This window comes from Spodoptera frugiperda, chromosome 3, assembly GCF_023101765.2.
Source record: "Spodoptera frugiperda isolate SF20-4 chromosome 3, AGI-APGP_CSIRO_Sfru_2.0, whole genome shotgun sequence".
NCBI lineage: Eukaryota > Metazoa > Arthropoda > Insecta > Lepidoptera > Noctuidae > Spodoptera > Spodoptera frugiperda.
Window position 1 is genome coordinate 1,985,006 of NC_064214.1, and position 26,522 is coordinate 2,011,527.

General features: G+C 33.1%; 1 protein-coding gene across 1 annotated transcript in view; it reads left to right on the forward strand.

Annotated features, from left to right (window-relative positions):
* LOC118274183 (lachesin) overlaps positions 1-26,522 on the forward strand; it is an 88,807-nt gene that overhangs the window by 60,125 nt on the left and 2,160 nt on the right. Inside the window, exons 4-10 of the mRNA XM_035591614.2 lie at positions 6,735-6,942; positions 14,169-14,339; positions 18,287-18,415; positions 19,529-19,667; positions 23,167-23,318; positions 24,423-24,524; positions 26,187-26,249. Coding sequence (XP_035447507.2) covers positions 6,735-6,942; positions 14,169-14,339; positions 18,287-18,415; positions 19,529-19,667; positions 23,167-23,318; positions 24,423-24,524; positions 26,187-26,249 — 964 coding nt within the window. The remainder of the gene's footprint in view (positions 1-6,734; positions 6,943-14,168; positions 14,340-18,286; positions 18,416-19,528; positions 19,668-23,166; positions 23,319-24,422; positions 24,525-26,186; positions 26,250-26,522) is intronic.

A 26,522-nucleotide genomic window follows, 5' to 3' on the forward strand; every position in this document is an offset into this window, starting at 1 on the left:
GCTACTGGGTTATATTGCAGTTTCCCTGCTTTTATTTAAATTTACGGTTGATTTGAGCCGAAAAGCAGGAGTAGAAAAGAGGTGGTTTTTAGTCAGCAAGAGTATGACACTCTCTCGTCTCAAAAAAAAAGGTCCATATTTAATGGTGAAGAGTTCTAGAAAATCATTTCACCTTTCCCTTCTCGTAGGTGAGTTTTACCCCTTCCAAGAAAGGTTGATTTAAGCCAAAGAAGAATAAATATTTAATGGTGAGGCGTTCTAGAATATCATTTCACCGCCCGTCTGATGATTTTCGTCTCTCTCTCTCAAAAAAAGTCCATCAATAGAGTGAAACCACCAGACTGCGAAGGTCAATAAACTAAACATATATAATATATTAATAATGGAAATATTTATAGCATTTCTAAGTTTTCAAAGACCCCAAAATATATTAAAGTTGTTTACTTACTTATGTAAATGGAGGTATATCAAAAAGAGCTGAAGCAATATAGGAATATGATTTATGTGTTTACGTATCCATTTCACGCTTGCTTGAAGTAAATAAGTTACATCACATAAATAATAAATGAATATGACCTTACGCTGTTTGTAACGTTTTTTCGCCCTAAAATTGTTTAGATTGTGTTAAATTTCGATTTGGATAATATTTTATGAGGTTTTGATATTTAATACTTCCAGTATTATTATTATCATAATTTTTCATAAAAAATAATATAAATGCCGAACAGATAGTCCACATTCGTATTGTGACCCATAATTAGGTTTTGGCGACTAGTAAGTTATAGATACTTCAAAAGCGATACGAATTTATACAAATAGATGCTGTGATATTATAATTAAGATTGACCCAATTCAATTTTTTAAAGCAATTTTTTTATGTTATATGCCGGTAAAACAGCAGACGGATCACCTGATAATAAGCAATCACCACCGCCCATGGACACCCGAAATACCAGAAGCATTACAAGTGCGTTGTTGGCCTTTTGGACGTAAGGAATTTAAGGGTTGTTTGGGAATCGTGAAATGGGAAGATTGTATAAGACTCAATATCAAATGTGATTATAAAACTTAGTTCTAAAGAAGACCCTTAACCCACACTAAGTCACCCTCAAAAAGGCAACTTGCATACTTGTAACTCAACTAGCGTTGCCGTCTATCCGCCCTCCGAATTGACACCCATAGACACAGTCCAATATTTATAATGCTATTATCTTATCCCAACAATACCCTTGAATGCTGACGCTTTGTAATTAATTATAATTAGTGGAACAATGTATGGTTAAACTATTAATTAGTCGACTGCCAAGATACTATTGTAATGCTAACGATATCTCTATAACATATGGTTGCTATGGATACAATGTTGGTGATAATGATGCTAATAGAGTTATTGGGGACAATGAGGATTACTTGTCTCATGTGGACAGATGTGTATTTGGTCCCCTAAGTGATAGGAACAATGCACATTATTATGCAAGTGCCAATTTTCGCCAATTTATTTTATTAAAAGCCCTTGCTAAGGCGTGTGTTATGTATGATAATTTTAGAGTGTTCACATTCAAATAGACAACTGTGTCTACTTTCTTCTTGAGCGCAACCGAAATATTTTAAATAAATAGTGGGAGAGAACATACAACCAAATTAGGGCAATAAGTACATTCTTAATGTAATATGTTTATTTTAAAAACCCCGCAGATAAATATATATACATAATTATTAACTGAATCGATTTTGATAGCGTTTGCTACAGCCGTAGAATATATCTTAGAAAAGACTAATTCAAGAAAATTTATTCTGCCAGAAGTCATTATTATATTTCACGCAGACTAAGTCGCGGGTAGATGCTGGTGTAATAGAAGAATAGTGTTTCAATAAAAAAATATAATTTTCAATTTTATTTATTGAAAAACGGATAACACCCATCGTTGCAGAGGATCACGACTTTATTTTAAGGAATTTCGAAGAATTTATATTTGTTAGTCGCTAATATTGTAAATAGCTGTATTCGGAACTTGTTTCGCGAAGAAAATAGTTCCGAACTTAATTTTGAAGTTCTTTACTTTCGATGGTAAACACTACTAATAGCTGTGGTTTCGTTTTCGTAGTAATAACATTTCTTTGAAACCAAAAACTTTGGTCTGTAATTGAAAATTCCTGTTTTTTTTATATATAAAAAGGACATACATTTAATTTAATTAATTTCTTATCTTTTGTCGTTCGTTATCCAAATTCGAAAAAGTCGAAGTCCAATCATTTATTCCAATTAAACCACATACTTAGGTACTTTTGAAACATCAACAAAGAAAGAACAATAGTTTGTCAGTCTGTCCGTCAGTGAAGCTAGGAGCTAGTTGCTATAACTAGTTGTATAACAATCTGACACGAGATTATTATAAAAAGGAGATCAACGCAAAACATTAATTGAAAGGGTCTACTCAATTAAAATATCTTTAAATCAATACAACACCAAAACCAAATTCAATATAAAATCCCAATACACACTTATCCAATAAAAATAAGAAGAAAATTAAATGCATATTTATAGGGAAATAATAAATCACATGGCGAAAAAGGGTTCGCGAGATTATATGAATTGCGTATTGAATATTCAGCCAAAGGCACTTTCGCAATCATGGCGGGATTGTGAAAATACAGTGTATTTTTTTATTATGTGCCATCACAGGATGTGTTCGTAATTATATTTACACGGGTTTTTAAAAGCCTGTGTATTCAGTATTGTAAAATGCAAGTTTGCCTGATTGATTGTAAACATAAATACGTTGATAAGGTCTTCGATAGGTCTTTAAAATGCAGTATCTCTGTCTACTGTACAATGTACACCCACTTTTCACAGTTAATGCTATAAGACCCATATACTGCGCACAATTACAGACTCAGTGCTACTACTGAGAAATTGTCGAAATACCGAAACAGTAATGCTTTTGCTGACTCGGGAACCGAACGGCAGATCCCTTGCCCTACATTTGCACTTGCAAATACAATTGTGAAATAATATTAACGAGTCTTTTCATACAACAGTATTTCAGAAACGATAAGAAGATTTATCATAATCTCCAAATTTAGCTCGTGGTTTAAAGATCGCAGTTTAGTAAGTTCTGCTGTGACCGCAGTTTAGTTTCGTAAGTAAGTACTGCTTCCCGGTCAAATGTGTACATGTATAATCCGCTGTCGGTTAATAAAAGGCCCGCGGAAAGATTAGGGGTCTACAAGTTTAGTTACAAGTCTAATTTACCCAACAGTCAACATTACAATCATGTATGTGTATTGCTATAATATATATATTATTAAATGCATAGTTCATTCTGTATTAAACCACTATAAGCTTATGTATGACAAGGATTTCATGCGAGTATCGTAGAATATTCAAATATCTTTGGATATTGATATCGACCGGACAACCTCTGCAGGCATAGAAATTAATTTTCCTTTGAGGTTGGACCGTGTTTCTATGCACTATTTTAGATAGTAAAATACTAGATTTTGATAGACATAATAATATATCTTATATGTTGGGCCGTGTTTATCTTTGGCAATCTTTAAGATAAAATACGCTAATGTTACCCAGTTCAGACTAATAAATATTATAGAATTTTATTACCACTGATATTGCATATTCAGTAATAGTAATAGTATGAACATTTATTATATATTTTTATGTCCATAGTGCTTACTCTTGAAACTAATTTCAATGTGAATGCAACTTCAATCCACACATATAATCAATAATTATTCAATATCAAAACTATACAACCCCAATCATAAAAAAGTGGGCAGAAACAGCCCTTTACCAATAATGACTTATCAGTTATCACTAATATTGAAGTCAAAATACTTTCCAAACATTTAAAAAATCCGATGTTCCCTAAAAATACAAAGTTCGTTTTTCCTAAGAGTACGAACATCAATATTATGTTTGTAAGTCTTTAATAGAAAATCTCCTTAATACTCCACATTTTCCAAAGTTCAATCATAATAAGTAATTCAACGTTTATTTATGGCTTCCTAAATTCCAAGAGAATTGTGTTCCATAAAGATTAGATATTAAGATGATGCCGGATTCAGATTTATTGAAATAAACCTCCCTTTGTAGGGGTGTCAACCTTTACAGAAGTAATAAAAAGGAACAAGTTCTTGGAAACATTTGAAAACTAGCTAATCATAAAAATAAACGTAAATAAAATACTCCTCAAGTTTGTTGATTTTCCAGTAAAGTAACCTAGTTAATTAGCCATTTAGTTGAGTCAAAAGGTACCATTATTTATTCAAGTAATAAATAAAATAAACTAACTCTATTTGAATTTTATTTTTAGATTTATTATTTTCTACGAAGATGTCTCTAAGTGGAAACAGTTGGAAGCAAAAAAAATTTGTAATTAGGACTTTAAATGAATACTTTACTAATTAGTCCCAAGTGGTATTTAAAATAAAAATATTATAGTCAAACCAGTGAATAGAAAAGACAATGTATAAGATTGACATGATTTGTCGAATGACAGTGTCGATCCGAAACAAGGGCTATACATTCATTTGACTAGCATTTAAATACCATTTGTCAAGTTAATCTTGGAACCTGTCTACCGAACACTAAACAGAAATGTACTTACAATATTACACTCGAAATGGGAACTTAATTTCAGAGCATATTTTTATTACAATAATCTTTTCCTGCTTCTGACCGACATTACCTCGCTCCCTCAAATCAGATAATATTGGATTAAAATGTGCCGAACAAATACAGAATGTGGCTGTAAAACCATTTCCCTTTTTCGTCTTCTTTTTATATTCTAGAATTTGTACTTAACTTCGGTAATGTAATTTCATTTGATTTCTGACCTTTTTAAAGAAATCCGTTTCATTATTATTGACGGGTTTAGAAGTAATGGTTGGGAGGATTACTAATCGAAAGGATTTCTATTTATAGATTTGGTGGAGTATTGTAATTAGTTTTTCAATTTCGATGAGATGTGTAATTTTACTGACCCGTGAAGGAAAACAAAGTGAGGAAGGCTGAGCTTAAATTTTATAATTATAAGTTGGAAATCGACAACCCGCATTGAGCAAACGTGATGATTATTTTTTCAAACCTGCCCGTACGAGATGAGGCCTTTGGCCACTTATATAGGCTGTTGATGTATGTATTGTTATAAGTTTGTAGCATATTATTTTGACGTCAACTCATCTGTGGTAAGACCTTTAACTTGAAACCTAAATACTAAACAAGAGTTTCTCTAAGATTTCTTTTAAAAATCAAAATTGTCTAAACAAAATTATCTACCAATAATATTTGTTGGTTAAAATTTCTCAAGAACCCTGATGCAGGTGTTCATAGTCGGCGCTGCTTACCTTCAGATGACGCGTCTGCTCGTTTGCCCCCTAATCCATAAAAAACCTAAAACATATAATAATTGTCTCATCAAAGGTCATATACAAATACACCTCCACCCAATTTTATCAATAGCATAATACCTTTTATTTAAATCTTGTAACGCTTTATAAAAACACGTTTTCTTTTGAACATTAGGTTTGAGGCCTCCAGCTATGGCCATTGTTCTACGGTAACATTGTGTGTTTAATTACACTCCCATTTGCTTCATATTTATGTAAGCCTCTTGTCTTACAGAATACACAGTGGCCTTTGGTCTATTTATACAACATTATACAGGATGTGGTACTTCCCATCTCTTTGAGATGTAATTAAAATATGTTGTTAGCAGATTATGTATAAATTGTTTAGCTATTTTCGTCTTTATTTTGATGTTTGTAAATATAATTATTGTTTGATCTTCGAAATTATATTGAGATATACATCGACTTTTTTAAATCAACATTAATGACGTAACCTGTCCTATGTACAAAGATTATGAATAGAAAAAGTTGACCATTGCGTGCTGTTGATGATGAAGTAATACATAATTCATAAAGTGGTATGCACCAATATGCTACGAATCTTATACAGAACAATATAATAGTTAGTATGGAGACAACGCTTTTCCTTTCAGAGATCTGCAGCATGACGTCACATGACATAGAATGTTATGTCAATGTAAATACGGAAGAAATATGTCCTATACATATATCATAGTTATATTTCTCTTTTCTTACATATCCGACCCGTGGCTGAACCCTTGATTTCCCTTGTTATGGGTGAACAGAACCCGATCCGCGTCAGTAAATCAATGATTCGTGCAAATATTATAAATCAGTTGTTACGACGATTGGGACGGAAGATTGATTTTAACTATCAATATTTGTTAGATATTATTAATGTTTTATTATAATGAATTTATATTTTTATGAATCTTCATATTTCATCGCTATTTTTTCAATTAATTTATTGACTCCTTGATAAGACTTGTTAATACAATAGAGAAGAAACAAACAAAGAACAAAAAACAGACCAAATAACAAAGTGAAATTGGCAAAACATCAGTAACGTGTACTATTATATAAAATTTTTCAGGGAACAAAAGTCCGACATCAATTCTAAGTTACAATATAGGAAATTCTATGAGATATGATCTCAACCATGTTCACTTAAATAAAAACTCACTCTTCGTTTCATTTTAAAATCAATCACTCAAACGTTAATCTTAAAGCATATATATCAACATCAATGTCTTCCATGAGGGTAAGCAGAGACAATGGACCGCCAATTACCAATCTTAAAACAAAGACTACAAAATCAATTAATACCACATTTTCTTTCTCCCCAGGTGGCGTGGATCCGAGCTGATGATCAAACAATATTAACACTGCACACAAGACTGGTAACTCACAGTTCCCGGTATGCAGTCACCAATGACTCTCCAAGGTCATGGCAGCTTCACATCAGACCTCTGAAGGTTGAGGATCGAGGGTGCTATATGTGTCAGATTAACACCAGCACCATGAAGAAACAGATTGGATGTGTTGATGTTTTAGGTAAGTCATGATATTATTATGACCTTAATTTTGTATATTCAATCATCATCATCATATCAGCCACAGGACGTCCACTGCTGAACATCTCCTAATAACTTCCAGCTGAGCTGGTTGAAAGTGACCTGCGTCTAGTAGCTCCCTGCGACTTTAATCAGTCGTCTGTCCACCTCGTATATTTAATTGGCATCTAACGGTCCTGTGATAAAAATATGATTAGCAAGTTTATCTGTTTGTATGTCTTTCGGAAATACAATACTCAGAATAAATAAAGCCTCCAAAACGGCCCCTTTATCTCGATCTAGATGTAAGGTTTCCATGTGCCATTTTGCCGAACGGAATTTTCATACTCCTATTTTCTTCAATGGTACTGGTGAGAAAACGAATCGAATGAAATCGTAACACTAGATAACTTTTATTGTCAATAACATAAAAGTTATTTTAGGATGTCATTGACGTGCAGTGGTTTGCCGTATTTTCTGGTCTTAAATGGTATCACTAAAAGAAGTTGTGCAACCATCTAAAACTTCCTCAAACTTTAACTCATTACCGAGAGAAACTTAAACAAGTAATTGAGCTAAAACTTGCACCATATAAAAACATGTTATTTTAGCAAACAACTTGAAAAATTAGAACTAGCACTAAACCAACCCAATTTCTTAAACTGCACTAAAACCGAAAGTTTCCGAATAAAGCGGTGTCACAAAATTATATGACATACTGTCCGTTCAACAACTTGTTTTTTATATGTTTTCGGGAGTGTACTAGAAAATGTGGAGTATTTTCCCGAAGGAAAACAACATTGGGACAGAATGGGAGCTCGGAATGGCATCTGGTCAGCCATTACGGGCCGTCCGTTATAACATTACCAATACGTGTCTCTTGTAGTTGATGAATGTTTCTCCAAAATGAATCAAACTACGATAAGTCTGATAGATGATTTGGGATTTAGATACTCAAATAAAAGTTGGCTAAAATAAAATAATAAACTAATGTTGGCCATTTTACTGTTTTCTACCAAGTTTTGTTGCGATACAGTTTCTTAAAATAATTCAAGAAAATCCGTATTATTATGGGTTTAACTTTAAACATCACAGCAAAACAAAGGACATTACGAGACGACTACAAAATTAAAGCATCTGCATCTATTGCACAATGTGCAGAACAAATTATTCGTCGTAGCTACGTTTTCTTAAATTGTTTCTCTTTGTTTTCTCCATTCTTCCACGGCTCGTTTGAGTTCCCTATCCTTTTATTTCAACACTTTACTCATTGTGTGGCCTTCACCTAAAAACTGAGCAAAAAAGGACTTCATGATAAGAATTTTCTGGAAGCAATGATCATTACGCCATCCCTTGTATTATACCAACTTTTGTTGATCTATCATTGGTTTGTTTTGACACCTCAGGCGTTTTGAAAGCTGTCTTTTTATTTTTGTTTCCCGTCTTTTGTCCGAAAAGTTTCGAAGTCCTCAATTCGAGACATCGTTATACGAATGAAGTAAGTGTTTAAGATGTTTTGAGAGAACGAACTTTTCGGATTTTGTTTAGACTTTGTATTTCCTTCGTCGTTTAGAATCTTGTTATTTTCTGATTTTACTTTTGTAAGTGTTTTATTTGCATTTTGCAAGCTTAGTAACTGATTGTAAATCACGTATAATTTATTCGTTTTAAACACAAAACTGGTGGGTCTGTAGAAAATTAAAATTTACCTATACCTACTATCTACGTATTACAAAATTCAATATCTCCAACATTGCTCATCCAGAAAATATCTTGCAAATACTCTATGAGATATAACAGATTTAATTTATTTTGTTTACCATTTCGATTCGTTTCCGGATACTTCTTGCTCGTCGGGAAAAAGTATAACGAAAATGATTTAAGCGAAAATCTTTATAACTTCATTGTTCACTTACTGAGGCAAGTGACATGCGAAGAATAATAAATGAGACATCGGTACATGTCGATCAAAGAAAAAATAAGTAAATATGTACAATCTGTTATATGCTACAAAATACGTGTAATGATTAATTTATTTGCCTCGTTTTCGAAATAGAACAAAATATAAAACATAAATAATTGAATACTATACTTTTCTATGGCTAAGCTATAGGTAGTCTAGCCATAGTACCATCTATTTGTGGATTTACTTATTCGATACAAATTAGGCTTAAATTCTATCATAGACTTAAAACTTGCCGTTAGTCTCTTATTTTTTCTATAGCAGAATTGTTTACAACTGTCACCGATACGTTTACTATCTCAAAAATCCAATCACAAACATTCCTAAAAGAAGACACAATAGAAGAATGAAAAATAATTCCTACGTCCCTGAACTCAATGTTCATTTTACGTTGCAAAAAAGGCAACGAGATTGGAAAACTGCAATTCCTAGATTTGTGGCCGTGTAGACGTCTAAATGGAAGACAAGTGGAAATTGTTGGAAGTTTGTAGACACCGCACGAGTTGTTCGTACTTTGACGTAGTTTCCATACGTGATAACAAATTGCTTCAGTTCTGTTGTTTTTGGAATGTCAAGCTTAGCTATTGGCTTTTATTTGGCGGGGATTGTGAATGTTTCTTTAGCGGTTTATGTGAGTGTGAAAAATAAAATAAAATTTACTTTTTGATAATTTACTAGTGGTGGAAATTGCTATTTCGAAATGGAATTTCCAATCAATGTTTTTGAGACTAACATAAGTAACTAGTAAACTAATATTGTGATGTAGTAGATCAGATAGTTAATTTCACCTATATCATTAAAACTAGAAACGGGATATTTACCATGTTTATTAATTTCTATGATTTTCCAATATTTCGCCACTGTTGCAAGTACCATGATCATAGATGAAATAAAATAAAAACCTTCACCCATTTCTTCACAACAAACATCAATTCTAAGCCTTTTATTATTTCGGAAAAGTAACACAATGGAATACCAAAATCAAACCGTGTGTAGATAGAAGTTACGAACGGTCGAGTGGTCGGTAAGGGTTGTCGGCGGTCCAGCACGTAGGCCAATAGCACGTAGCGTCGAGGCTCGCGTCACTGGTATAGACCGGAGGCTGTTTGGTTACTAGTGATTTGGTTTTCTATGTGTGTATCTTAAGGAGGGTGTGTAGAGAACTTTGTTGTAGAATATAGTTATAATAGAGAGGTCTCTAATAAGGTTTTGTTTCTCTTTTTTTGAACATTGGCCCCAGACTATAATGACTAGGTCGTAGGTGCGTTTACAATCATCAATCATACACATGATACCAAGACCTGGAATAACAATTTGTGGATTACACAAAGGGCTGACGGCATGACGATAAATGATATTAATTTTGGCATTTACAAGATTTACAAGTTAACACTTTTAAGTGTCAATCTCTTAAATAACTAGATGAGAAGTGCCTTGGAGAATAACTAGTAACTAATTAACATAACTGGTGTATGTATACTGCATACCTACACACTCTCAGAAAAAAATTGATACCTATTATAAAATACAGTAAAATAAAGAATCTCCTTTTTATAAAGTCGGTTAAATATAATATGTGTTAGTTTCTCTATTCCACCACAGACACAGGAAACCGTTAGTATCGACTAACGCTCTTTACAAACACTAGAATAGTCAGTCGGGTAGTCCACTGCGTAAGCTATTACCACCGAGCCTACATCGGTTGTATGGAATATTCCTGAAACAGTTTCAATTTGAGGTTCCCCTTTTTCTATTTTTGCGGTTTGGCTACAATCTATACATTTCATTCGTGGAACAAAAGGTTGTGTGATAACGTAGCCTTGTTTCTATTTTCTAAAATAAAACAGAGATTATAAAAACTGTTTTTGATAATAGAAAAATGTTGCTAATATTTTAGAAGCCTTTTTTGCTATCAACAACATTACGACAAGACATTTTTGTCATGTTCAAATCGGACTTACCATATACATTTCAAATCTATTTTCGAGAAAACTAGTTCAAAATATAAATGTTCCTATGGCAGAGCAGTTTGTTCAATTTCTCGTACATCTAGATCAGTCTTATAGATGTTTTATTAAAGGCTACTATGTCCCAAAACGGTACCGTTTCAAGTTATACCAGGGCACCACTTTCAAGCTCAGAAAAACATGTTTTTCTTCATCTTTGTTATTGAACGATGTTCTCAAAATATTTTCCGTGCTCCAGACCCTGAATAAAGCGGGTTATCATCAAAACTTGTTTATAACGGTCGCTTTAATACACGAACGTCACACAAAACTTTGCCCGTTTGCACAGTGACTTAACACGCAAAATTATGCTCAATAATCCTCTATCAAAGTCACATACTTACTATGTAAGTGCTGTACTATAAATGTTAAGTTCATAAAGATGATAGTGGCGTACGTGGTTTCGAGAAGTTGGGTGAGACGTGACTGTATTGTAATACGTTTTATATGCGTTAAGTCTGCGTGTTGTAGTGGAATGTATTCTTTTTGTTTTGTTAGTAGAACTTGTCCATATTATTTCGTATTTATCATAAGATCTTGTGTAATAACACACATGCCACTAAACAGCAAAAAATTCCTGCTAAAGATCTTGATTCTAGAATTCTTTATGCAGCACTTCTATCATTTGATCTTATTATATCTCATCAAGTGATTGTTGGCTATAAGTACTTTTAGCAAAGCCTTTTGTAGCACGTCATTTGTCTTTGTTTACTTTTTTATGGTATAACCTTATAAACGAGCAGACGGATCACTTGATGGTAAGCAATCGCTGCCGCCCATGGAAACTCCAAGCCGGCTTTTTGAAAGTTAGTAATTTAGGGGTTGTTTGGGAACCGGGGATTGGAAAGATTGGGAAGGGTAACTTATATGCATATTGAAAAACCTTTTCTAAAATACACAATTTTATTATACTACATTCATGATATGACATTTGCATTAGTATTCACTTATAACTCATACAATAAATAGAAAATCACAAACAAAATTAAATTATCCCAATCATAACAAATCACAATATTTACATGTAAAACCGAATCCAAAAATATGATAAGGCGCAAACCTTTCCTACATCGTAAGTCCGTAACATATAGGATATAAGCCGCGAAGAGTTCTAAGCCTATACTATATTTCTCAATTTACGATATTCCCTCCGAATTCGCGAATAAGTAAATAAGTTCCGTATCTTATATAGAGGTAGGTATTTACCCCCGTTTTATCGTATTGTGCTTTAGGTTCAAGAGCAATTTGGTTAAATTTATTGATAGCAGTTTCTAAATGTTATTCAAATTAAATGGTTCATCTAGGTACTTCTGTCTGATTGGGTGGAAGGTTTTTTCACAATTGTCGGTGAATATTTATGAGTTTATTTTATTTAGATCTTGTTTTTAAGAACTTAATTGTCTGTAATACAGCTTTGGATAACTTATTTAAACTCTGGTATATGAGACACAATAGAAAACACATTTTGTCTCGCGTAGATCTGCGTTCCGCATACCACGGGTTAAATATTATCGTGAGACATACTAAATTAACTTAAAAGTAACGGTTTACTCATGTAAGTATACGGAGTAAAGATAATAATATACAGTTTTGAGTCAAGAGCTGTACTATTAAGTAAGCTCCACGACGTCGCCGCATCCACACACGCTGCCCTTGAGCAAGAGGCCTTCTGTGATTTGAAACTATTAGAACTTTTCTCAATATATTTATGTGAGTTAACCGTTATTTTAAATTAATTTTAGTTTTTGAAATCACTATTAAAAATATTTAGCTATTAAAATATAAACAGTCTGTTTAAAAATGTTTTGAAAATAATCATCGAAACCAAAGTCCAATTATTTTCTTCGATTTACTTATAATTTTCTCTGTGAACGAATCTTTTTTCTTTCCATCCCCTGAGAATTGAATGTTGGGACCTTTTTCCGCTCGATTCAACTTTTTATATAGATAGGCACCATTATTTAAACAAGAAAGAGATTGATTTTCTTGGAATATGACAGTTATTTTTTTCGGAAGTTATAATCATGATTTCATTTTTGCTTTGAAGGAATAAGAAATTAATTACTAATGGACTACGATTAAGTCGTGGTGGCTCGGAGGTTTAACACGCCCACTTTTCGTTCATGAGGGGTCGAAACCTACCAACAGCAAAGTAAAATGTGACATTTTCCGAATTACATACAGTATTTAAGATATTGTCAATCATAAAAAGACTGATGACTGTTGATGAAGCGAAAGTGGTATGTAAGATTCGTAAGCAAGCAAGCAATTGGCGTTTCATTGTCTCTACCTACTCCTATGAAAGACAGGCGTGAGGTTATATGTGTATATACATAATATAACGAACCATTTAACTATTTTTAATAAATTTTACTTCAGAGCCAAACAGCAATACGGCAATAGAAACAGTTTAACTTGTTTTAAAAAACGAACATTGAATTCAAAGACGACAAGAAAAGGCCACAGAATGATAACATAATTAATTCTCTTTACGAAAATAGTAAAAAATATAAGATAGCCTATCTGAAAAGATTGCCTGTTCAAATCTCCTTTTTGCTTTATCTACGTACTTACATTTAATTAAAATTTGCTAAGGCGCGTTCATTAATTGTTCAAACTTAAGATATATCTTGTAATTTTTGCGGTTCTACAAACGAGGCTTGCTTGCTAATTACAAAGAACATTATGGTTCAAGAAAAATGTAACAAAGTTTTTATTTAATTAGGCTTAATTTTTAATTTCTTTGAAATTAGGTTTGGTTTATACTTACTGCTGTTACTGATCCAAGAATGAATGAATTTGACGCTGTATTTCCATTTTATTGTTCAAATTTTTTGGAAGATTATTAAACGTCTTTATTAGCGTTTTAGGTGTCTGTATTCAGTGTTACTTAATAGTGTGCAGGTCCATTTAATTACAATTGAGTTTAGGAATATACTTTACAAGTGTCTTCTTATATTTATCTTCTTAAATAGATAGTAGTTTCCATTTTACCTGCCAATTAATTTTTTAAATATTATAACGTGGGTTTTATCATAGATAAGGATTTGATAATAGTTTACCCTTTTACCTGCCACTTAATTTTTTAACAATTATAACGTGGGTTTTATCATAGATAAGGATTTGATAATAGTTTATTATTATTTACAAACAAACTAATAATACTATGACAGTGAATATCTAAACTATCATATCTGTATACAAAACCAGAAAAGTACAATTTTATTACTTTCTCTGATCGTCCCTTTTCTTTCACAGTGCCTCCAAATATAGTGGACGAAGGTACGAGTGGCGACCTGGTCTCCAGAGAAGGTCAAGACGTGAGTCTCTCTTGCAGAGCTGAAGGTAGACCTTTGCCAAGAATTCTCTGGCGAAGAGAAGATGGAGCCAACATTCAGCTGAGAAACGAAGCTGGTGAGCTTCGAAAAGGTAAAATATATTTTATATCTATTGTAGAAAGTTTAATTTTCTTTGCACTGTTTTTTTTCCGATACGAAAATTCAAGGCATTTTAAATTCTAAGCCCAAAAGATTATACTTCAATTTTGAATCGATGATTTTTTCGTTTCACATTTTCCTTATACATATTTTTATAGATAAAACAATCAGTAAACGAAATGTTCGCTATTAAAAAGTTGTAACAAGCTCAGTCCAACTCAAAGAAACAAATCATGTTTTTTTTTTCTAAATTATTAACATTTTCTGTGAATTAAACCCAGCTTACTCTCAGCCTTACTGTACGTAATTACAATTCTTGGAAGTAATTTTGTTAATCATCCAATAAAGGAAGATTTTGATAATTCCTTATAAAACATAACATGAACCTGTCTAGCAGGAAATATTATATGTGCACACTTCGACACGTTTTGTTAAATCTTCTGACACGATAAAATTAATAATGAAAACATTACACCCTACTAATATTACAAATGCGAAAGTTTGTATGTTTGTTTGTTTGTTACTCATTCACGTCAAAACGGCTGAAGGGATCAAAATGAAATTTGGAACAGTATTATTATGGTCTAGAATATCACATAGGCCGCGGAAACGCGGCTAAAGCCGCTGGCAAAAGCTAGTACGTAAATAAATAAAATATTCTTCCACATCAGTAGATGTTTTTAACAATACTAACTAGCCAGTTTAAAGTTTACATAAAAAAAAAAACTACGTAAGACAAAAGAAGACTAGAAGGTACAGTAAACTGCAGACACTTCAAAACAAGTTAGGCGATTGAGGCAATTAAACTTGTTCCTTAAAAAACTTTGTAACTTTTTAACACAAGATCCAACTTCGAACTTAAGTTAGGCATTACGGAAAGAATTCTAATAAAATTACTTTCTCAACGTTGAGTGAAAAAAGGTTAACAATTTTAGCTTTGGCAGCAAATCCGAGACCCTCTAAGCGGTTGTTATAGGAATTTAGATAGGTTAATATAAGGACTTTTTTTGTAAACTTGACGTGTTACGTGACATTTGCTTACTTATCGGTTCCTTTTTTTAAGGGGTAAATTAGCCTATGATTTTTCTCACTTTGGGTGAGGCAAATGGGAGTCTCAGACTCTTATTGACTAAAAAACCACTTGGTAAACCTCCAAGGCTGCCCTTAGCTCCGGTTATTTATGGGTACTACTAGCTTTCGTCGTCTGTTTTTTGAACCTCATGTATCTAGAAGCTAGTATTTTTATACATTGTAAGGGCTTTTATTTGTCTTTTCTCTTCAATGCGTCGACATTTATATAATTTATTAATTTACAAAAATTCCAAACACCTTAATCACTCTTCTGGAACTAAACTTCTGAAAGATGTAAAGACCAAATCAAAATCTTTCCGCTGTCCAATATTTATTTGTAACTAAGTTTAATTAAACAACACAATAATGAAATTATTATAAGCAATGGAACATTTCACAAAACATTCCATAAAAGTTCCTATTTGTCTAAATTGGAAATACACACAAAGATATTTTTAGTACAATCAATTCAAAACTTGAAACTAACATTGTTTCATGTCGCTAGTGTCGTTTTTGGTCCGCAGTGCCAGTGCTGCTTTACATACAGATAGATACAAAATCGTGGTCGGTAGCGAAATCGGTATCGTAAAATGCAAACAAAAGAACTTCGGTGCACCACAGCACACCGCGTGTGGTTTGTGGAACTCAGAATATTTCATACCGTATTTTATACGTGAAGACTGTAGTTTGGTAATTTTGCAAACGAGCGCCATTTTTGGTTTATAGTTTCGATTTGCAGTCTGCAAAAGAGAAAAAGGTATCTTAAAATTTAGTGTGGAAGTTAGTGGTTATGTTAACGTGTTAGTAACTAAACGCGTTAGTTACTAAATTCTAAGCTGTTCTAAAAATCGGGATTTTTAGTCTATGAATCTAGCTAGAGTTCGTGTATAACCATTGCCTTCCTTTTTAAAAACTCCATAATTTGCATTAGCAAAGCAACTGACTTACGAAGCTCAACTTAAGTACATGACACACAACTATTGAAAATTGTTACCCATTTTTAAAAATTATATAAGGTTGTAATCAGACCAAGTTTTCACTGTAATTAAATTTAGCACCGATCTATTCTGTCTTATCCGTTTACTAGAACCTCAAAATAGAAGCTCTATTAGTCAAATGAATAGTCCTTGATATCCTATGCAAACCAAACTCAAGGTAAAATGAGAACTATTGTGGTTTTAAGTTTCTTGTAAAATTAAACATAAGTGAAATGGTATTCGTGTCAAGAGGTTATTAACAAAAAGATTTTATATTTTCTGAATTCTTTTTATACCAAAGTCAAACAAATCTTCCTACAAGGTACTTCTAGGGGATACGATTAAGTTATTTTTATTAAAAGCCGGTTCTTCAGAAAAAAGAAATTATATTTACTAACTCTAAATTTAGGATCCTCTTTGTTCTTTCATTTGAGAAATATTTTATATCTAAGTATGTCAACAGGTATAAACAAATACCATGAAATATGTAAGCACTTTCAGGAAATTAGGCAAATATGTTCAGAAATATATTTTCATCTTCATATATATGTATAAGTGGATCAACTTAGTTTGTTCAAGAAAATATCATAGGTTATATCCTCCCGTTTCTATTACATACTTTGTGTACTTGTAACGTCACTGCACGGTTGCCCGGCTGTCGCGCAACGTGTAGCGGGTTTGATTCCCGCACGAAGAAACTCTTTGTGTGATCCACAAATTGTTGTTTCGGGTCTGGGTGTAATGTGTATGTGAACTTGTATGTTTGTAAGCGCACCCACGACACAGGAGCAAATCCTAGTGTGAGGCAACGTTAAACAAAAATCTTTTTCTATGATAGTATATACCTATAGCTATTTTACTTTTTAAACGAAAGTACCTATATTTTATTCTAGGAGTTAGTAACTACCAGCGTTCGAACTAATATTCCGCTCCGATAAACTAATCGGCGGATTATTCTGAAAAGTTTTACTGGATGTTAACGTAACTAGTAAAAAAATGAGTCTCCATATATATTATGAAAAAATATACATATATATAACTTAGAAATGTAACTGAAATATGTATTGAAAAAGGTGATCTATACATATAATAAAATATATTTTTAAAAGAACACTTGAGTCGATATTCTACCAGTGATAAACGAATTATTCAACCACAGATTAGATTATAACTTATATTTAGAAGTTATAATCCCCATTCCTTTGCACCGTGAATGACAAGCCCCGTTTCGATTTGCGGCGGCAACGAACCGTCGCCCTTTGTGTTCGCTGCTATTACTTTAATTTCTCTGTGTCAGCGCAGTCGGTGTCTCATTTCCGCGTATGTTTTGCTGCTCTTCTCCATTATTGTCATTTATTTACGTCAAACTAAAATGTTTTAGGCGTCTGTGTGTATATTCCTATATTTGTAAGGACACTATGTATGTTTTTTATAAGGATAAGACATATATAGGTAAATGGTTAGTACAAGATACTAGATTGATTACAAGTGACCAAATGAAAAATAAATATAGGATTGTTTTATAGTACAAGCCGGTAAACGAGCATACGGATCACGTAACGGTAAGCAATCGCCGCCACCCATGGACACCCATAACACCAAAGGCGTTACAAGTGCGTTGCTCGCCTTTCTACCTCACTTACACAACGAAACACGACGGAAGTGTTTTTTTATGTCGGTTTTCTCTGAGTCCTTGGTACTAACCTGTATAGAAAGGAAATCACCGTAGAATAAGATATTATAATAAAGCCCTACGAATACTTAGCAATGCTTTTATTTCTTCATTTTCCTTCCTTATAGAAAGAATTTGAATCTGAGAAAGTAAATTAATTACGTTTGTTATTCATAAAATGCTAATTGAATTCATATTTCCTTTTACCTTTGTTCTCAGTGGACATGTTTATGGGTCCAAGCCTGAACTTGTCGAAGGTGGAACGCCGGCAGATGGGCGCGTACCTCTGCATTGCGTCCAATGACGTACCGCCTTCTGTCAGCAAGAGGATAATGCTTAGTGTTACTTGTAAGTATCATTTTTTTTACATTATTAGACATAATCTTCTTCACAATATTTCTTAGCACGATTGATAGTAGCCAGAATAGGTCTATAGGTACTTATAATTTCCCACTACACAATATTCTTAAAATACCTAGTCAACTGCAGTATCTCACAAGCCTCGCTTCAATCTCACACTTCTTCGTGGTTGTAGAATAACCTTCAATGTTATTATGTTATCAGCTTACTCACGTCACTGTTTGACGAGCAACTCGGCTAGTTTCAAGCTGTGCTAGAGGCTCAAATTCATGAGCAGCATTTCGTGACACATGACGTATTGTTATAGAAACAACATATTGTTTCTGCTACCGCATATTTGTCAAGAACCTGTTTAAAAAAGTTTAGCTAGATCATTCATATTTTAAAGTTACTATAATTAAGTGAGTACCATCCTAAAAGTCGATTCTTTATCAATACTCAATATTTTACTAAACTTCTATAAAATGGACGTTAAGTGTGCTATTTCGCAGTTTTAACGATGCAAAAAGTTTTTAACTACTAGCACTGCATTGGCCAATTAAATTCTCTATACGTGACCGGTTTTATTTAAACCTTTTTTTAAAGTAAAACAAATTCGAACCTGACTCTATTATTACCTTTTTGCTAATCGTTTTACGTTGGCACCTTTCGATAGCTGTTCATGTTACTCAAGTATTCGACTTTGTAGGTAATAGAATAATTGTAGCGTCAATGTTACAGTTCCAGCTCGTATTTCAACTACTGCTTTTATCTCTTTGACTGTCAGTAGAAAAGCGTTGAAGGCAAATCTTCCGTTACCTACATATCTACAACGATTATAAGACACTTGGAAGGTTGAAGGCAACCTTATAAATGTAACTACTAAATTCCTATTGTCACTGAATTACAAAAAAATCTTAACCCTTTATAATATTTTTGCTACCTTTGATAATGTACATACTTATGATTCATTTTTTAAACACTAACACATTATACTAGTTCAACGAAGAAGTTGATAGGTACATAACTACAATATATTAGAAAAGCTTTCGTTTCTACTAAGAAACTTGAACCTTAATAACATGTATATAAGTATAATTCTAATTAATTGCTTTTCTACAGTTCCACCATCTACTCTGGTGGCGACCAAGGTGATTGGTGTGCCAACAGGATCTCAAGCCAGACTAGAATGCTTCGTGGAAGCGTTCCCTCAAGCCATACATTACTGGCTGAAGAGCGGGGAAGAAATGATATTATCAGGGTAAGTGAAACTTAATATACTTGAAGAAATGTATTGCAGGAAATACCAGCAATGAAGATGTTTTTATATGACGGATAATTAATGATATTATTTGTAAGAGCTTTTTATTGATTTTATATAGACTTGGAGTCGGTTCATCTGATGTAAAATGCGTCAAGCACATTGAGTGGTTGAGTGTGAACAGTCAACTGTTTCTCTACACGTTTGTCTGTTCTGGCGTTATGTGACCCACAACACGCGACGCATGTTTCGTCAGATAATTAGCGACCCTTTGTTAGTAATTATTATGTGCAATAGCACAGACTTCCTTTTGATAATTACTAATCACAAATATAATGTCTTACTGATATTTTCGTATTCGCAGTTACAAAAAACAATTAACCAAAATCTAGATGTCACAATACTTAATTCTACTTTTCAAGGCAGAAGCCCTTTGTTATGTCATCTCGACAATTCAAAATGGCCGCGTTAAATATTTCCAAATAAACAACCCTCGTTTGCCGTTCCAGTCTCATGACCATAACGTTAAAACAAACCAGGTCCAAAATTCTAACAAACAAATACAAAAGCTGTAATTATAACCTAAAATGGGCAGCAGCCACCGATATCAATCGTAACTGTGAAACTCCCGTTAAAAGTCTGTACAGACGAGTGATTTTTGGTCAAAAGACTTGTATCAAAAGTATCGCGGGGTAATCTAAAGGTAAGCGTCCACATGCCCGCACCGTACGCATTTCGTATGACGTCGTCAGTACGCATCGCATGTAGGCATTGCTGATGATGCGGTCCATATGATGCGGATCAGTGGACGCAGTTATATGAGTTTCTATACTAGACAAACTAAAATCCGTTGCGGGCGATGCGTACGATGCGGGCCTGTATACGCTGACCTTAAGTCCTCATCGTCCTCAACCTGAGCGTTGTTTAAAATAGTTTGCAAGAAATTAGAGTAGGACCCGTATATTTCCACTCCTACTCTTCCCACGTCATAAGATCGGATCAAAGGATTTGGAGGACATTTGATAGGGACTGAACAGCAAAACTCTCTGATAAACGTGAACCTGTGAAGCTGTAATCTCCAGTCCGGCTATTAAGTATGGCGATTTTGGCAAACCTTATCCAGCAATATGATAATACTGTTAATTTCTTTGTGTTTTTTTTTATGTTGCCCCACACTAGCGTTTTTCCTGAATCGTAGGTGCGTTTACAAACATACAAGTTTACATACAAATGACACAAAACGAGTTCCTCGTGCGGGAATCGAACCCTACACGTTGCGCGACAGCCGGTTGCCTTGTCACCGCGCCAACCATGCAGTCATTTTATAATCCTATGTTTTATATTTTATAGTCGTATATGGAGTTTTTTTGTAATTCTGATTTATTTTCAGTGGACAAAAGTCCCCCGTTTGCTCAGGCAATAAAAGTACAAACGAATACCGACTAAGTTCTCGAACATTCCTTTGTCATTATCATTTCCCTTCGCATCTGTTCCTGGTTTTACTACGAAACGCAATAAAATTGCCAATATTTAGGTGTTTTATTACTCATTATTGTATATTAGGGACGTTATTGCCGTTTATTGTCTGGTTGCTAGCCCTTTTTTGGCTTTTGGTTATGTAAGAATCGATCATTTTTAGGTAGAGAATTTCTATACAAACTAATGCCAACTATCGCTATTGAGTTGAAAATGTTCAGAACCTAATTTAGGTAAAGTAAATTTTTTGATATCAAAACATAAATCAAAATTATTTAATGAGAAACGTCAAAAAATATCACTTACCACAAAATTAAGTATTCTGTAATTTTCCATGAAGAAATGATTTTACTCATCGAATTTTCTTTTCAAACAATAGTTTTTATAGGACATCTACTATGAAAACACTCTAATAAGCCTTGTTGTAATGAAATCAAAATAATTACTTATTATCTTTTTCGTTATTCAAGAGAGCCTTATTAAATTAGTTGAAACACCCAAAGAAAGTAATTAGACAAATTAGTTCATTATTTTGTATAATAATCACTGAGTCGTTTTCACGTTTATGACGTCATAAATTTCCTAAGTCTGCGACGATCTTTTCGACCTTTATAGTACTTCTTATTGTTCGTAAGTGATCTTTGTTTTATCTCTTTTCTATTTGTGTTAGTAAAGGTTTGTCGATTTTATGGGATCAAACTGCATTGGATACTCTAAGATTATGAGTTATAGCTGTGATGAAAACAATTACGTATTAAATAATATGTTATTTATAAAATCATATTTTTATTAGGTATTTTCAAATGTGTTGAAGTTTTTCAACTTTATACCTGTAGAATATAGACTTTAGGCAGATTTTAATTTGTTTCAATTTCTACTTAGGCCGTTAGCTACAAAACAAATATAGCTTCAGCTTAATCCGTCTATTAGTTATGCTAGTTACATATAGTAATATACATAATATGTAGTACACACATACCTACAATACATATCAACATCAATTCCGATTAATATTTCTTGCTCATAAGTCCCTTCTAAGAATTATATTCCGTTTCTATCGAGCTAATGATTCCAGGAATACAATGTGTATTGATTAATACATAGTGCTTGAAAGTCGGATAATAATACAAGATACCGTTTCGGTTTACAATAATTTACACACTAATGTTTTTTAAAGGTATTTATTTGTGTCTAATATGTGTAATAATTGTTATTATATTATTATTTAAAAAAAATCACGGGTCTACAGGGTCCCGGACCTTTGAAAGGCGTATGAGGGGCCGAAGCCAACTCACAGAGGCCCGTTAAACAATTTTAATCTTAATCTAAATGTAATGTTATTGTTATTAAATTTAAAATGTAATATTTGTTAGCAAAATGGCTCCGTTCGATGTACTAAATTACCTAGAATTTAGCTCATAGGCGTTCTAATACAAGTTCAGAACTCAGTTTTCAGTAATTTGTCTAAATAACACAGGTAACTAAAACTAAATTGATTAAAACTTTATTCGTTTTAGATATTGTTAGGAAACTATAATTTTGCTGTGAACTAATTTTGCTTCGGTTTTAATGAATTATTTATAAATAAAAACTATAATTAATTTTAATTTGGTGACTATTTACAATAGCACGTTTGGAATTATGTTTCCGATTTCATATTAATAGAAGTTAACTGCATCTTGTTAATAAAATTGTAATACAAAAAATATATTTTTTAATAAATTATTGCTAAGAGCCACACTTTTCTTATTGGATCCTTAAAGATCATGTCACCGTTTAACGGCACCGCTTCAATCCAGCAATAAACTTGTCATTTAAATTTGAACATTAAATCTTATGTCGTATGATATATTTCATAACGTTTATACAAAAAGGCTGCAAGCACGCAGTCCACGCGCTGACAGCGTGCTTGCAGCATTGACTTAAGCATTGAATCAACGTTATTGGGTTCTCAACCGCATTGGTTTAATCTTTTAATTTAATAATTATATCAGCGAATATTTATCTATTTCTTTTGTTACAGAGGCAAACATGAAATATCTGAAGAACGTATCTCATCATATCAGCTGCGAACGATACTCGTTATATCGCAGTTTGATCCAGAGGATGTTGGTACTTACACCTGTGTCGCTACCAACACCATGGGCAAAGCAGAAGGAACTCTGCGGTTATATGGTAAGATATACAATGCTTTAGCAATTAAAAAATTGTTTGGTATGTAAATAAAAAAGGAAAGATTGACTCAGTTCAGAGATTATTCTAGTTATTCTTAAAGGAAATTCTGTGGGTATTGTTATCAAAGCCATCTTGTTTTTACATTGCATACATCGTACTGTACATCATTATTTTATATATTGCGTACCAAATTTTTTATTAACTTGACTCTAGGTCAATACTCATAGTCATGAGTCGTTAGCAATGTTTGACTAATTATGTTATTTGTATAATAATTAGAATATTAAATTGGTCTTTATTGCTTACTTATTAGGAAAACTAGCAAACAATACATTAATTAATAGTTTACTACCATTTTTTACATACATAATGCTTAAATCTTAGTGTCTTTTTAATACTTTATTCTTTGTCGTAAATCCGTAGCTCAGTCTATTTAACTGTAATCAGCGGAACGTTAAACCGCCTGCCACAGAAGTTTACCGGTGCGGTTTACTTTTTTTAAAACGGACTGAGTTCTGAAAAGTTTTCATACAAACTTTTTAAAGGAAAAGTTTTTACTGTCTCTAGATATAGGAAAGTATGTATTTATAGGCCAACATTTTAAAATTACTTTATTCACTTATCTACGTGAAGATCTAAGTGAATAAAATATGTGAAAGCAAATTACATAAAATAACATTAGGGACCTTTTCACGTACGAAATCTGCTTTTAATGTTTCTTATGTGTGTAATTCGACGAAATCAATTCTGCTACTGAGAATTCTAGAAATTCGTAAGATCTCAGTAATACTTTACTCGATTAACAAATCAGAACCAAATGCCTATACTAAGTCATCGCTCTTGTAATCGACCATTAAACAAGGTCATAAAACATTAATTGTAAAATAAAAACTATTTTTTTAAAATGGGAACCACTTTCAATTTTCTTTGTCACCTCCATCTTTTTCAGTCAGGTAGTATTTTCCAAGTCTGAAAACCACATAAAAATTGATTCAGCCAAACACAAGATATTGCGCACAAACACACACACACACAAACACACACACAAGTCGGTTTAATTTTTGAAGTCGGTTAAAAATCAAAACGAATTTCTCTTTTGTACAGAAATAAAAATAACGACAACAACAACTACAACGACAACTACAACAACAACGACAACGACGACCACAACAACTCCGGCGCCGACAACCACGGAGCCACCGCCACGTAAGTTGTAATCATTTATTTATTTATTTAATGGTGAGTGAGTGAATCAATAGTTAGGAACATTTAAAAAAATAACAGAAAAGATAGTAATATTGAGTCACTTTGAGCAAGCGTGGTGCTCCATCTTTGGCCACATCTTCGCTTCGCCGTCTTAGCATCCTTATCAACGTAAAAAACCCTTCTCGTGCGAGAAGAGGCCTTTCGTCAATAGTGGCCATGTATAGGCTGTTGATGATAATTGAGCCACATGTTTACACGAATGGTAACTAAATAGTTAACAGCTAAGACAATGATAAAAATAATTTGCATATTAAAAACAGGAGGCACACAATACAATTATTTACCATCGATCTGACCTTTCCTAGGCTTATTCGACTAACTATCCCAACAAACTGATCCCATTGTATTCAGGGTCTGGCTTCTCATGCGGTATACTTGTTAGAATATATTAGTACAAGTACCCCGCGACATACCAGTGAAATATAGCCACATTTCTATATTACTTTAACTACTAAACACAATAGTTTTAATTAATTTAATCAGTGAACACTAGACCAATTAACGAAACTCAGTTCTCAACTGTAGTTAACAAACAATGTGACGTCTTCTCTTTTCAAAAACACAAACAAAAGTAATATTTCAAAAGTCTTCCATTCGTAGAAACATCATTAAGAAAGAATAAATTATGATAATCCGCTCGGAGTATGCATTTATTTCTGTCACCGCATTCAAATTGACGATTTTTCATAATTTTCGTCCACGTCATCAAGATGAATCGCGGAAAAAGTTTCATTTGTCATAATCCATTCAGTAATTTATGAGTGCGATAAGTAAAAACGAATGCCTCACGAAAGTACTTACCTAAAATCGATTCAATTTTTTTAGAGTGATTTGAGTTCGTATTTCGTATCATTGATTTTTTCCTAGCTGCTATGATTCGATGCTCGAAAACTGAACATAATCTATCTGTCTTTACTTTGTTCTGATATATATATGTGATCTTCAATGTCGTGATTCTGTCAGTCTTCCGTAATTCATTTTAATCCTAAGTATCACTTAACTAAAGTTTTAAAAGAATAATCTTCTTCATCTACTAGTGAACAAATCTACAGCTGTATACTTAGAAGTTCTTGGGGGATAAGAACTTTAGTGTACTAATGATATAATTAAGATATCGATTTAATTAAGAAATGTACCAAACCCAGCAGTAGTTTCCAACGCAACAAAATTAACCTCTCGATAATCAAGTAGAACGTATTGTTTATGGTATAAACAGTATAACCATACGCCAGCAAACAGACATACTAAACACCTGATGATAAGCAATCGCCCCCAACCATGGACCACCGAAATACTAGATAGAGGTATTACAAGTACGTTGCAGGCCTTTTGAGAGTAAGAATTTAAGGGTTGTTGGGGTATCAGGCATTGGTAAGGCGCATCCGGTAACCTCACTCATACATCCAACACAACGCAACCGTTATTTCTTGTCGGTTTTCTGTGAGGCCGTGTTATCACTGAGGTCGAGCTGGCCCGTTTGTGTCGAAGTATGGTTCTCCCTTACTTACAGTAAACTACATTAACAACAAACATCGAGATACGAATAAATTCAAACACAATTAATACTGCAATTTATTCACATGACCTAATTATTGTCCGTAGGATTCGTGGTACCTCTTCAACCAGCAGAACAAAAGTTCTACACGCCAGATGTCACGACGTATGGTAAGTAGAAATAACTCGAAATACACGATCGGCTTAATAATTTCCACATCAACAGACAAAGTAACGAATCAAAGGAATTCTCGTATCGCTTATGTTTCTTGCTCGTTTATAAATTGAGGACAAACGTTGATTTAAATATTATTTGTTGTAAACAATTTTCCTTTACGTAAATACGGTTTTTCAAAGAGGAGTCTGTATTGATCTGTTATAATTTTACCTTATTAGGGACATTTTATGTTTAACGGATTCTTAAAATAACCTTTAATATTTTTG